The sequence below is a fragment of the Mycteria americana genome, unplaced genomic scaffold (genome assembly GCF_035582795.1).
Source record: "Mycteria americana isolate JAX WOST 10 ecotype Jacksonville Zoo and Gardens unplaced genomic scaffold, USCA_MyAme_1.0 Scaffold_39, whole genome shotgun sequence".
Taxonomy (NCBI): domain Eukaryota; kingdom Metazoa; phylum Chordata; class Aves; order Ciconiiformes; family Ciconiidae; genus Mycteria; species Mycteria americana.
The window spans coordinates 1,566,997-1,581,471 of NW_027445626.1; the positions used below are offsets into that span (position 1 = coordinate 1,566,997).

General features: G+C 49.8%; 2 protein-coding genes and 1 pseudogene across 2 annotated transcripts; 2 read left to right on the forward strand and 1 right to left on the reverse strand.

Annotated features, from left to right (window-relative positions):
* Positions 1-1,712: 1,712 nt before the first annotated feature.
* On the forward strand, positions 1,713-2,678 carry LOC142403611 (olfactory receptor 14I1-like). The gene has a single exon (XM_075489851.1). It carries the CDS (start codon positions 1,713-1,715, stop codon positions 2,676-2,678), a length of 966 nt encoding a protein of 321 aa, XP_075345966.1.
* Positions 2,679-8,129: 5,451 nt separating this feature from the next.
* Positions 8,130-9,108, reverse strand: LOC142403635 (olfactory receptor 6E1-like; annotated as a pseudogene).
* Positions 9,109-12,781: 3,673 nt separating this feature from the next.
* On the forward strand, positions 12,782-13,741 carry LOC142403613 (olfactory receptor 10A7-like). Its single transcript, XM_075489852.1, is given in 1 exon segment — positions 12,782-13,741. A coding segment is annotated over 1 exon segment (960 nt).
* The last annotated feature ends 734 nt before the right edge of the window (positions 13,742-14,475 follow it).

The following is a 14,475-nucleotide window of genomic DNA, read 5'->3' on the forward strand; positions in this document are numbered from 1 at the left end:
CTCCTGGCAGGGCAGGCAGGGTCCTGCTGTTGAGAGGGTGCTGCATGGACCAGGGCTGCTCACAGCTCCAGGTTACCCCCAGGGCATTTCCAAGGGGACTTTTCCAGAGAAAGGTCAAAATGGGGATTACATTAAATGGAAGGATTCAGTGCTTTGAGTTTTCTCTTCTTGGTTGGCTGGGTGGGCAGTGGTTGATGGAAATCTTTTCTGCACTCTGGAGAAGACCCCCGTTCTAACTAGGACTTCTCTGAGTGTCTCCTGAGCTCCTGTATATACAGAGATGTCCCTGGTCAGTGCCTTGCTACTAAGAGGTTTCTGCAGGGCAGAGCAGAGAACACAGCGGGTGGGATGGGGTCTGTGAGCACAGACAGGGAGGACACATGGGGACAGAGAAGCAGCTCCCAGCAGAGCCAGCTCCAGGCAGCAGAGTCATGGGCAGGCAGGGAGAGGGAGCTGCTGCCAGCAATGCCATGGGAGGGGCTTTTGGGCACCTCCCTGACATCCCCTGCAGCAGAAACACTTTCCTGGAGCATCCCCCTGATCTCCTCTCCCATCCAGCACAGTTTCTGCCCCCAGGGTCTTGGGGTTTCAGGCTGAGTCTTCTTCTTAGCAGCCTGACACCCGATAAGGAGAAACACCTGAGGGCCTGTTTGTCTGTCCCTGTCCTTCCTCCCTTGGCAGGAGCATTGGGGCATTTCTCTGTGTTTACCTTCCTGTCCTTGCTGCTTTTGTCCCCACCTTACCTGGGGGCTCTGGGCACTGCAGTGTGTGGGGCTGGCAATGAGCGGACCCTCACTTCAGGGCACCCCATCCTCAGGATTTTTTACTATTTTGCTGGGGGTCCTGCTGGGCTGCAGGCTGCCTCCCCACAAGGGCACAGCTCTCCCATGGCATCTCTGTGCCCCAGAGAGGAGGGAGCCCCATGGAGAAGAAAATTCGGTGCTAAGGCCATGGCAATGCTGCTCATCATCTCTATGTGGGCAGCTGCAATGAGTCCTGTGTGTCCCTGGCTGGGAGGGGGGAGCTGAGATCCTCCTCAGGTACGATGAGATGGCAGGGAGGGCTTTGGAGATCTGCACTGAGAAACTGGATTCCTCTGCTCTCAGCAGTGTCCCGTTTCTTCTCAGGGGAACATCAGGGTGTGATCATCACTCCTGCACAAAGAGCTGCAAGGAAAGGGCAGCTGAGACCAGGGCTGATGGAGAGAGCAGCTCTCCATAGCCTGCACTAAGGGACAGTCCCTTTGCCTGTCAGCACCCACACGGTTTCACTTGGAGTGCAAGAGGAATGCCAAGGCTTTCTGCCTTAAAAACACTCCTCAGTTGTGGTGAGGCAACTAGAACAAAATACACAAACCAAAATCCCCACAGCTCTCCTCTGCTCTCAGGTGAAATGGGAGCAATAATGCTGCAAAGCTCATTGGTATCAAAGGCGGATTTAATCCGAGATGGCCCTGTGTTCCTGTTTACCTTTTGCTATAGGGCAGGACGGACACGTCAAGAGTCCACAGCAGAGCTCCCTGCTGCCAATGGCACCCTCTGCCAACACCACGCAGAGCTCATAAAAGGGACATGACAAAGGTCTACCTGAAAGGGGCAAGGAAGTCTGGGGGGTTTCCATGAGAACTGGAATAGGTTTTGCTCAGAGAACTCTGCCTTAACTTCTCACTGCCTTTTCCTCCTTGGACAGGTGCCCATGCCCAGAAGCAGCAAATGTCCAATGCCAGCTCCATCACTGAATTCCTCCTCCTGGCATTTGCAGACACACGGGAGCTGCAGCTCTTGCACTTCTGGCTCTTCCTGGGCATCTACCTGGCTGCCCTCCTGGGCAACGGTCTCATCATCACCACCGTAGCCTGTGACCACCACTTCCACACCCCCATGTACTTCTTCCTCCTCAACCTCTCCCTCCTTGACCTGGGCTCCATCTCCACCACTGTCCCCAAAGCCATGGCCAATTCCCTGTGGGACACCAGGGCCATCTCCTACACAGGATGTGTTGCACAGGTCTTTCTGTTTGTCCTTTTCATTTCAGCTGAGTATTTTCTTCTCACTGTCATGGCCTATGACCGCTACATTGCCATCTGCAAGCCCCTGCACTACAGGACCCTCGTGGGCAGCAGAGCTTGTGTCCACATGGCAGCAGCTGCCTGGGGCAGTGGTTTCCTCTATGTTCTGATGCACACTGCCAATATATTTTTAATACCACTCTGCAAGGGCAATGCTGTGGAGCAGTTCTTCTGTGAATTTCCCCAGATCCTCAAGCTCTGCTGCTCAGATGTCTACCTCAGGGAATTTCGACTTCTTGTGTTCAGTGCTTTTGTCTTTTTGGGGTGTTTTGTTTTCATTGTGCTGTCCTATGTGCAGATCTTCAGGGCTGTGCTGAGGATCCCCTCTGAGCAGGGACGGCACAAAGCCTTTTCCACGTGCCTCCCGCACCTGGCTGTGGTCTCTCTGTTTTTGATCACTGCCTTGTTTGCCTGCCTGAAGCCTCCCTCCATCTCCTCCCCATCCCTGAATCTAGTGGTTGCTGGTCTGTACTCGATGGTGCCTCCAGCAGTCAACCCCCTCATCTACAGCTTGAGGAACCAGGAGCTCAAGGTAGCAGTCTGGAAACTGATGACTGAATGTTTTCCAAAAACTGTAGTGTGTCCATCTTCTTCAACAGATGGCTCATAATGTCACTCAGTACAGGCCCAGCCTTTCTTTATTAGTTTCTGTGCTTGTCATTCTTGCTTTTTTATTTTATTGCTTTTTTCACTTGTGATCATGTTGTCCACAAAGAGATATGGACACTCCACTTCTGCTTCATTATCTACCTCACTAGTGTGACCCAGCAACTGGGTAAATAAGGAGCTATACTCCTTCTCTAATTAAACAAAATAAATGTACTTGCATTGTCTGCTCTGTCTGAGACCCAAGCAACTAAAACCGAGCCAAATGTTTTTCCTCATTGGTTCCCTCCCAAGTTAGAGGGGAAAAGAAGGACCTAAAAGCTTCCTTGGAGACAGGGCAATGGGGCAATCACGGAGTCCCCCCTACCTGGAAGGGAGAATGTTCCCAGCCCTTAGACAAATCTCTTCCTCCTCTCTCTCATGACCTGCATGGTGTTTGTGCTTGGGAAAACTCTCATCATCATGCTGGTGGTGGCAAACCGGCATCTGTACACTCCCATGAGCTGCTTCTTGGGGCATTTGTCTTCCCTGGAGACCTTCTACAGATCCAGCACCCTGCCCCAGGTGATGGCCCACTTCATGACTGGGGACAGCACCATCTCTGCTCATCACTTTGTTAGTACTGTTTCCTGCACATTTGGCATGTACAGAGGGTTTACTACTGGTGACCACATCCTATGATGAGTAGCGGGCTGTGTGCCACCCCCTGCTCTCTACAAGACTCATGAACGGGGACATCTGTCTCCAGAGGACAGCTGCACCTTGGCTAGGGGGATTTCTGGCAACTACAGTAATCATTTCAGTCATGTCCCAGAGAGAGTTCTGTGGCCCCACTGGAGTGGACCACTTCTTCTGTGAATTCACCCCATTGCTGGAGCTCTCACACAGTGACACCGTGACACTCATGCTCTTGCCTTTTAGAACCTGCTTTTTAGATCCCATCCTCCCCTTCCTGTTCACATGGGCATCCTGTGCATGCATCACAGCTGCAGTGCTGGGGCAGATCTCCCATCCAGTATGCGCAGGCAGAAGGCCTTCTCCACCTGCTCCTCTCAGCTCACTAGTGCCACTGTTTTCTATGACACCCTCATCCTTGGGTGTGTGTTGCCCAGAACAGCCGTCCTGAGAGAGTTTGGCAAAGCCCTTTTTCTACACCATCCTCAGGCCCCTGCTCAATCCCCTCATCTACAGCCCGTGGATTAGAAAGGTTGGGGGAGTGGACACTGAGAAAAACACTCAGGAAAGCTGTGAGCTGCACTGAGAGCCCATGGCAGCTGTGGGCCTGCAGGAAGAAATCACTTCTGGTTCTCTTTTGAACCAGCCCAGAGGACCTGGACTGGCATGTGCTGTGTCCTGGGCACTCCCCTGGAAGCATGGGACATGGAGAGGCTTTTGGTGTGGGCAGAGGCAGAGAGGTAGGTGCTGGTGGAGCTGGCTGGTGTCGTCGTCAGACCTCTTTCCAACAAACATGTTGGAAAAGCCAGAGAGATCAGAGAGGTTCCAAGGTCCTCAGAAAAGGTCCTCAGAGAATATCAAACCCATGTTCAAGAAGGGCAAGAAGGAGGACTGGGAGAATGACAGGCTGGTCAGCTTCCCCTCAGTCCCTGGGAAGGTGATGGGGCAAGTCCTCCTGCAGCCATCTCCAGGCACTTGAAGGACAAGAAAGAGGTTGCTGAACCCATGTGGGAGGTGAAAGAAGAGCATGTTGTGTGCCTGGACTTTTGCAGGTCCTTGGATGTGATCTCCCGTAGTCTTCTTAGAGCAGGCTGTTGGCATCTGGACTGAAGAAGTGGATGACGTCGTGGGTGGGAAGTTGGCTGGACTATCAGGAACAACTGCCATTAGTGGTACAAAGTCCTCCGAGGAGCCAGATACTAGCAGCATCCCTCAGGAATCCGCAAAATCTCTTTAAAAAATCATCCAAAGCCTAGCAACCCTGGAAATTAAGACTTTTTCAGCTGTTACATAGCGTTCTTTTTCTGCACAGGTTTCAACTTTTTTTCTAAAATTGACATTCTGGGCTTGAGTCAGTTGTTCGCACAGAGGTGGCCATTGCATCCAAGATACCCTGGGGTAACTGAAGCACTGTGTGGGAAAGGTAACCCAGGAACCCTTCTGGTGATGAGCTGGTTTGCAGGCAGGTTATCTCTGGCAGGGTGCAGGGCATCGCCTTCCTCCAGCGCTGCTGGGTGGGCTGTGAAGAGGCTGTGAAGAGGACTTTCAAGCACAGCAGCACAATGTGTCCCCTTGGATGCTGGCTGTGAGGTCACTTCTGAGTGGTCAGCAGTGGGGAGAGAGATATTCTCAGGTCAGGAAGGTCATGCGAAAGCTGCCCCCAACAAGATGACACATTTGGGGAGGTGAGGAGGAGCCTGGGCAAGAGAAATGGGAGATTTGGGGGAGGGAAGAGAGGCTTGGCCAACAGACACAAAAGGTTTGTAGAGGTCAAATGGCTTATAGTGATGTTGCTGTGAAAACACAGACTGTGAAAACATTCATGTTAAGCCCTTACACTATCTCTAACCAGTAACCTTCAGCCCTAACATGACCCCTAAATGCTACTCCTACCCCTGACAGTAATCCACTGTCACTAACCTACCTGAGGTTAGGCTATCCCTAACCTAAAACCTTACGACTAAGCGAAATCCCAAACCCATAGTCCCTTATCCTTACTCTTATCCTCTTACTCACCCTAGCCTTTAACCTTAGCATTAAGATCCTAGCCTTAATCTTAGCCCTGAGCCCAGCCCTAAACAAAACTCTAACCCACAAAGCTCGCCCACACCTTAAACACTACCAGACACCCTCACCACACCACCAAACCTTCCCCCTAGGCCTTTGCCTAACCCTTAAGCCTGAAAGGTGAGCTCTAAACCCAAAGCCCTAACCTGAACACCTAACCCCTGAAGCCCTCTTTCCTACGCTCTGACCCACTCATCACTGTCCCCTCTCCTCACCCTTACTTAAGCTGTTTGGCCCCTTGGGGCAGGGCAGGGATCGTGAGGTCTCGGAGCAGTCACATGGTTCTGGAAGAGGAATGTGAGGTGACCTGTATCTGACCAGCTCATAGGCCACAAGGAGGAGATGGGTGGGAATGCTATGGTGTGGTCAGCTGTGCTTCAGGGTCTCATGGCACAGCAGGAGGCACGTGGCTGTGAAGGTGGCTGTGAGGTCACTTCTGTCTTTGGAGTTGATAGGCCAGCAGCAGGAACATGGCTGCGAAAGGGACTGTGAGGTCACTTCTTTCGGAAGCAGCTGGTAGCTCAGGCCTCGACTCATGGCTGGAATATGTGCTTTTAGGCTCACATTTGCCAGCAGCCCTGATAAGGCAGCAGAAGGCAGCTGGTTGGCACACTGATTATGAGATCCCCTCTGCTGAAGTTCCTGGGCGCTGTGCAGTTGAACATGTGTATCCATGACCCAGAGGAGGCAACTCTCACCATGTTTAATGTGAACAAATGCCGGACTCTGCCCCTAGCACAAAATAATGCTGGACAAGTATAGACTGGGAGAGGAGTGGCTGGAGAGCAGCCCTGCAGCAAGGGCTCTGGGGGTGCTGGTTGACAGCAGGCTCAGTAGCAGTCAGCAGTGTGCCCTGGCAGCCAAGAGGGCAAACCGCATCCTGGGGTGCATCAGACACAGCATGGCCAGCCGGCCAAAAGAGGGGATTATCCCGCTGCATTTAGCAATGGTGCAGACTCACTGTGAGTACTGTGTGCAGTTCTGGGCCCCACAATTTAAGCAGGATGCAAGGTACTCAAATGAGTCCAGAGGAGGGCAATAAAGCTGGTGAAAGGGTGGAAGGAATGTCCTGTGAGGAGCGGCTGAGGATGCTGGGCTTGTCTAGTTTGGAGAACAGGAGGCTGAGGGGCAACCTCCTTGCTCTCTACAGCTTCTTGAGGAGGGGAAGTGGAGAGGGAGGTGCTGATCTCTGATCCCTGGTATCCACTGACAGGCCACAGGGGAATGGTTCAAAGCTGCGCCAGGGGAGGTTTAGACTGGAGGTTAGGAAGCATTGCTTTACCAAGAGGGTGGTCAAACATTGGAACAGGCTTCCTAGAGAGGTGGTTGATGCCCCATGCATGTCACTGTTTAAAGAGGCATTTGGACAATGCCCTTAATAACATGATTTATCTTTTGCTCAGACCTGAAGAGGTCAGGTATTTGGACTAGAAGATCATTGTAGGTCCCTTCCAACTGAACCATTCTATTCTATTCTATTCTATTCTATTCTATTCTATTCTATTCTATTCTATTCTATTCTATTCTATTCTATTCCGTTATATTCCATTCCATTCCATTCCATTCCATTCCATTCCATTCTATTCTATTCTATTCTATTCTATTCTATTCTATTCTATTCTATTCTATTCCATTCCATTCCATTCTATTCTATTCTATTCTATTCTATTCTATTCTATTCTAGTCTATTCCATTCCATTCCATTCTATTCTATTCTATTCTATTCTATTCTATTCTATTCTATTCTATTCTATTCTATTCTATTCTATTCTGTTCTATTCTATTCTATTCTATTCTATTCTCTGTAGCTGTACAAGGTGGATCCCTCCAGCAGCTGGGCTCAGACACTCAGTCTCCTCAGTCGCTGCCCCTGGATACCAGCCTCCCCAGTTGCAGGCACCTGGACATACGAGCCCCTGAGGCCACAGCCCCATTCCAGGTGCTAGTACAGAACACCCCAGTCACACACACACCCCCTTCCACACACACTCCAGTCTCTCAGGTGCTGGCACTATTGACATAGGGGCTGTCTGACCCCCTGCTCCAATTGCTGCACTCACACCCCTGTGCTCACATGTTCATGCAGAAAAGGGATTGCCTCACACAGGAAAGAGTTAGAAATTAAGTTTAATTTGAAGACAGGACAGACGGCACTGGTCGGGGTCCTCCCCTAAACTTCCATAATAAGTCTCATGCAATCCAAAAATGCTCTTCCCTGCATCCCATAATGTGTCCTATACCCCTAGGCAACAATGCCCTTAGTGCAAATGCTGATCCAGAGACCTCCTCTCAGAGACTCATCTTGATGGGTTTCACACCTGGACAACGGGGCTGATGGCTCTCCCATGGCAGCCCTGGAAGGAGCTGGGACAAGGTCTTCATTCCTCAGGAGCCTGTAATTTGGGGTCCCACCTGCCACTGTGCCTCTGTGCTCTTCTGGGTTTGTGGGGATGGGCTCTTGATGAGCTGGTGGCTCTCCTGTGATGGGTCTGGGAGCAGCTGGGGCAGGGTATTAACTGACTTACTCCTCCTGCCATTGTTAGTGCCTTCTTGGTGTGTGCAGATGAGCTTCTTCTCACTTAACCAAAAAACAATCCAACAAGAACATAAATCTCCTGAGGCTTCTGTATTTGCAGGTTACATACATATGCATTGGTGTTATTTAACATATGATAGCAGCTCATGGGAATTGCTGTCCAGAAATGCATCATGATTAGGGGAAAAGCCGTGTTGTTGCAACGGCTTCGTTCAGGGCCAGTATCACAGTCTTGTTTCTAAGACTGTAGATGAACGGATTTAAGAATGGGTACAGGACAGTGTTCAGCAAAGCTACAATTCTGTTTGTCTCCAAGGAAACATCCTCGGAAGGACGCACATAGGGAGCAATGCAGCTCCCATATGCAATGGCCAAGGTGGTGAGATGGGAAGAACATGTAGTAAAAGCTTTTTTTCCTCCCAGAGGCTGCTGGCAGGTGTAGAATACAGAAAAGGATGCCCATGTAAAATGCCAGAGTGAAACATAGGGAACCCAGTATGAGACATGATAATAAAACAGACTCTATTTTCCACAGCAAGCTGGTGTCAGAGCAGGACAGGTTGAATAAGGGGGAGTTGTCACCAAAAAAATGGTGGATCTCGTTCGAGCCACAGAAAGTCAGCTTGTAGAGGAGGACCAGATGCTAACTCAAGACTGTGATGCCTATGACCCAAGCAGCAATGACCAGGTGGACGCAGAGCTGAAGCTTCATGATGGCAGCATAACACAAAGGCTGGCAGATGGCAACATAACGGTCAAAGGACATGACAACAAGTAGAACCAACTCGGTACAGCCCAGGGCAAAATAGAAACAGGATTGGGCAAAGCAGCTGCTTAGTGAGATGGTTCTCCTACCAGAACCCAGGATCACAAACAATTTGATGCTTGTGGAGGATGTAAACCAGATTTCCAGGAAGGCCAGATTGCTGATGAAAAAGTACATGGGGGTTTGCAGGCGGTGATACACACACACGAGGAAAATGATGGTTGCCTTCCCCATCACTGTTGTCAGGTATAGGAGCAGAAGGACCAGAGAGATAAATAGCTGTAGTCTTTGATCAAGCCCTGAGAAACCCGCTAGGATGAACTCAGTCACTGCAGTTTCATTTTCTGCTCCCATGCTGAATTTCAGTTCATCCTGCTGAGACAGGAGCATGGCAAAAAACAAGTGTGATGATTTTACAGTCTGCATGAAAAGTTCTTCCTTCTCTGCTTCTTCCCTTTCTTGCAGTCTTCCTATCTAACACAAACATAGTCCTTCAAGCAGTTCTCACACCCTGATTGTTCCGTTTGACATTTCAGTTAGAGTCCTCAGGGAATTTGTTGTCTTCTTTCTACCTTTTTCAAACACTCACAGAGGATTCTTTCTCCAGAAGAGAAGATTGTAAAGAGGCTGTTAGCTATTTCACCCCATTCCTGGGAAATTCCAAATTCACTCAGACCTCTTGCAAACATCTGTCACACCTAAGTGCCAAACTCATCTCTTCTATTGCACAAATGCTAAACCATCAAATCAAATCAAATCAAATCAAATCAAATCAAATCAATCAGTATGTTGAAAGCTATTCTTTCTGCTTTTCAGTACTTGCCTTTTTGGACGAGGAATCCCTGAGAATCTGTTCATTTCAAAAGAATGAATATCAAGGATCTCTTTTGCAATGCCCTGCTTTCTTCCACAGCTTCTTGCTCTCTGCTTCTTCAGGAAAGGGGAGGGGGTGGAATAGGGACCAAGTATAACTCGTCTTCTTTAGTACGCTAAATAATGACCGAAATTCATCATGATCCCACACAATCTGGCACACAGACTCTCTCATCTGACATCCATCTGCACTGAAATGCACTTGTTTCCAAACAGTTGCTCATTGCTATTACTATCCAATGTCCTGACCTAAATGGAGAGCAAGAGAAGAGTGTCTGGAAGAGGTTTGCAACCTTTCTTTGGCATGCCAGACATAGGTTGGGAGGAACCAGCCTCTAGCGTTTTGTCTTGTCTCCCTTGACTACAGAGGGAGCCTCGGGAAAACCAGTTCTCACAGGCACCTGCAGTGAAGTAGATGACACTCACTATTCAAGTCTCAAACCACTGATTTATTAAGCTATTATTTTTTAAATCAGAATCCACATCTAACAGAAGGCAGCACAAGAAAAAGATATGCAAGAAAGACTGGTGTGTTTCCCTTCATCTTTACATTTGTTTTCAGACATAGAAAGGAGCAGAGCAGATGACTCCCAGAGTAGGAGGATTCAAAATGCAAGGGGAGGAGAGGGAGGGGAGGAGATGGCGGGTTTGAAGCAGTGAAAGAAAGCTTCTCCACAGACTGTGTTGTCCCCTCAGGCTCTGTCCCAGGGCAGAATGGGTAGCACTTCCACAAGGAGTAAAATGGGATGTTCAATATAGGGCAGCACTCCATGTTTGCCTTGACATTGTAGCTTGGGGCTCAGGCTAGTCTTAGATCCCAAGTGCCTGGCTTGTTCTTTGCCTCTAGTCTGGTGTAGGGGAACCTCTGCACTGGCTTCATGTGGGAAACTTGCTGAGATTAAACCACTGGCTGTATTTGAGCAAAAGCTCAAGCTCAGTCACCTACAGCGGTAGGACTGTAGTAGATCAGTACCTGAGCTCCCTTTAGCCGCCAGCAAGTTAGGCACCTTTGCCCCTGGGAGGGGTTTGGGTTTCCTCTCTCCTCAACGGGCAGAGCCTGGCACCCCTGAGGGTGATTCATCCTGTCCCACATTGCCAGTCTCCTCAGCTTGGAAGAAATGCCTCCTTTCTCCCCACTGGCCATTCCTGGAGTCTGGAAGGAGCAGCTGTGGCACATATCTCATTGGAGTTCTGCTCCAGGAGTGTGAAGAGCTCATGGCTCCTTCCCCTGCCTCCTTTCCCCTCTTCCTAAGAGCACAGAGGTCCAGGGGAGGGCAGCTCAGGGCTTCCATCCCCACAGGGCTTCAGTTGCGCAGTGCTCACTTTCTGCGACACAAAGAGAACTCTGAGCTGCAGCAGGAACCTTCAGGAGACTCTTCTATAAACCCAGCAGGCACTGCAGAGCTGGAGACATTCAGGTGCTGCTGAAGACTCAAAGGAAAGGTTATCACATCATGCTGGGGATTACAGGTAGGTGCTGGATTTGCTGAGGCGGGTGGGCTTAACGTGCCAGTGGCTCTTTGCACAGTGGCAACTATGAAGTGAGACCATGTGGCCTGGTACAGTCCTGTCCTGCATGTCTTCTCATTCCAGCTCACTCTTTCCTCTAGAGACCCTCCCTGTGTCCTTGACACTGCTGAACAGAGATACCGGCAGCGTGGTTGTCACTACAGTCAGAGCTGTGGGGCATAAGCTGGTGGGCACTCACACACCTCAGTGGACGTGAAGAGGTTGGGGCAGAGTGTATGGGGCCAGTGTGCCAATACATGTCCCTTATTTTCTTAGCTCTCCGAATCTCTCTCTGTCTCTTTCTCCATCTTGCTTGTATCATAGGGATCAATCTCAATCCCTCAGCTATCTCACAGATGTCTCTCAGCCATCAACGTGGCATGTGATGTCCAGAGAGCAGTGAATCTGAGGCACCCTGCCCAAGGAAGCACCTTCAGGAATAAGGCATCCCGGTGTAGGTTGGGTGGATCACTCAGTAAAAGGGCTCCTCCATCCCAGGAACTCTCTGGGCTGCCAAGGTGCCTGCCTTGGCCATCACCATGTCGCTGTAAAAGGTATCAAGTTTGACACGGGGAATCATCGGGACAGTGTTTTTTCTGAGCTGAGTGTTATGAAAACCCAAAGAGGAGGTGTGGGCAAAGTGCTCTCTCTTTCAGCCACAGATGTTCCCTGGGCAGGCAAGCAGGCATGTATCAGGCATTTAGTGGAACCCTGTGCTTAATTATGATCCTGCCCTGCCTCAGCCCCCACTTGCCCTCGGGACACAACTCTGTCTTTATTGCAGTGCAGAATACGGAGCCCTGAGACCTGAGATGGGAATACTGAGGTCCAGGTGCTGTGCTGCTTCAGGGAAGCAGCCCAAATGCATTCAGAAATTGAAGGAGAGGAGGAAAAGCTGTTCAGCCAGTGGTCATCACCCCTGTCCTTTTCGCCTCCTCCTCATGCAACATCGCCTTTCCTCATTTGGCTTAAACAACTCAGTTACCTCTTCTCTGGAATTCGGTTTTCCCTGTCCTTCCCTCCCAAGTTCACATCTGCTTATAAGTCTCCTGTCTAACAGACCCTTTGCAGTGCCTTCAACTACCAAGCTAGTAACTGCTGGCCACTCTTGCTCTGTGGAAAGAGATGCACTGCCAGGGACAGAATGGGCTCATCAGAAAGCAAATGCTTCAGGGAGTTGAGACCGCTAATCCTGTTTCGTGTCCATTCTTCCTCAGTGTGAAGAAAGAGTCTATGGCACGATGCGTTCCCCTAAAGGCTTTTTTGCATGATGGGGCTTTCCTGTCTGACCCATCTTTCTGCTGCTGGAAAGCAGGACTTGGCTAAGGCCTGTGCTGGGTACTACTGGGAAGAACTTCAAGCGTCATCATCTAATGTGAGCAAATGAACCTTCTCTTTCATTCCACAGAAATAGGCACCTCATTGCGGCAAATCATCGCTCTAATCAGAGGAGGTTCTTCTAAGAAGAGTAGTTTGGCCCTCTCAGAGACCCTGTTCCTGCCCTTTCACGAGGAATGGAGCCCCTAAACCAAGTGTGAATTCAGGCAGATGAGGGAAAACCTCCATGTTGTCTCTGGCAGTCGCTGCTTCCCAGTTCCTTTTTGCAACAAACACAGAAGCGCATGCCCTTCCTCAGGTTCCCTTCCTGCCAAGAGGGGAAAAGAAAGTCCTACAGTGCTTCATGGAGAAAGAGGAATGGGACAACCGGACATCACCAGTGGAGTTCCTCCTGCTGGCACTGCGTAATGTCCCCAAGCTTCAGATGCCTCTCTTTCTCCTCTCTCTCATCATCTACATGGGGACCATGTTTGTTAACATCCTCATTGTTGTGCTGGTGGTGGCAGATCAGCACCTTCACACTCCCATGTTGGTCTTCCTGGGGAATTTCTCCAGTGTGGAAATGTGCTGTACCTCCAGAATGCTGCCCAGGCTGCTGGCCAGCTTCCTAAGCAGGGACAGAGCCCTTTCTGCTCAAGGCTGCATGACACAACTCTTTTTCTTTGGCAGTTTTGCAGGTACCGAGTGTTACCTGCTGGCCACCACATCCTCTGATCGGTACTTGGCCATATGTCAACCCCTGCTCTACGCAAGCCTCATGAACCGGAAACTCTGTCTCCAGCTGGTGGCTGGCTCTTGGCTAGCAGGATTACTGATGTCTACCATAGTCACCAGGCTATTTTTCAAGTCACAGTGCTGTGGTCCCAATGCAAGTGATCATTTCTTCTGTGATTTTGCCCCATTGCTAGAGCTTGCTTGCAGTGACAGCACCGTGCTGAGACTGGTTACTTTCATCATCTGCTTTCTGGATGTAGTCTTCCCATTTGTATTCACATTGGCATCCTATATCTGCATCATAGCTGCGATCCTGAGGATCCCAGCCACCACGGGGAGGCAGAAGGCCTTCTCCACCTGCTCCTCTCACCTTATCGTGGTGACTCTTTTCTATGGTACCCTCATCGTTGTCTAGATGATTCCCAGAACAGCCTCACTGAGGCAGCTCAAGGAAGTGCTCTCCTTTTTCTACACCATCCTCATGCTCATGGTCAATCCACTCCTCTACAGCCTGCGGACCAGGGAAGTCAAGGGGGCTCTTGGAAATGCACTGAGAAAAACTGTGGCCTGCATCGAGAGCTCATACTAGTTGTGATCCACCAGGAATAATCAGGTTGTGGTTGTGTCAAGTGTGGACAACTCGTAAGTGCATATTTTGTGTGCCAGGCATATCTTTACAAGTGCAGAATCTTGGGAGTGTTTGGGGAATGAGAAGTGGGAGAAGAGCATTTGTGTCTTAAAGAAGGATAGGTCCGGTGTTGAAGAGTGTAAAAACATTCCCTGCCTTTCTTCTTTCTTTCAAGTAGACACAACTGGGATGCTGCAAGCGGGAGCTGTTGAAATGCCACACCTGCCCAGGAGTGGGAGAAAACTTACTCTAGACATGCTGATTTCTCTTCCTTTACCCAGCCAAGCTTGAGGGGTGGGATTGTTGCATGTCTGGGATTCCTTAGGGCATTTCCAGATTGGCAGTGAGAAGTGGGCAGCTGACTCAAGCCCTTCCACTGGGCATGTCTAAATGCGCGTAGGTGAATCCCATCCCTCGTGTTCTCTACCCTTTCTAACAGAGGAAAACTGTGAAAGCTAGTCTGATAGGGTCAGCCCCTCAGGAAAAAAAGTAGATCTTTCCACAGAAGAAACATACACAAGCTGGGTCTCATTTTCCCCATTTTTTAGACATAGAAATCATTACTTCCCCATTCTTTCCTTCTCATAATCTGACCCCCCCTCCAACAATGTCATTACTTATTTGTTTCCCACTGGCTGACTTAGATATTGCAAACTGAGTCCTCCTATTTTCTTCTTTCTTGCAAAATAGAGCAA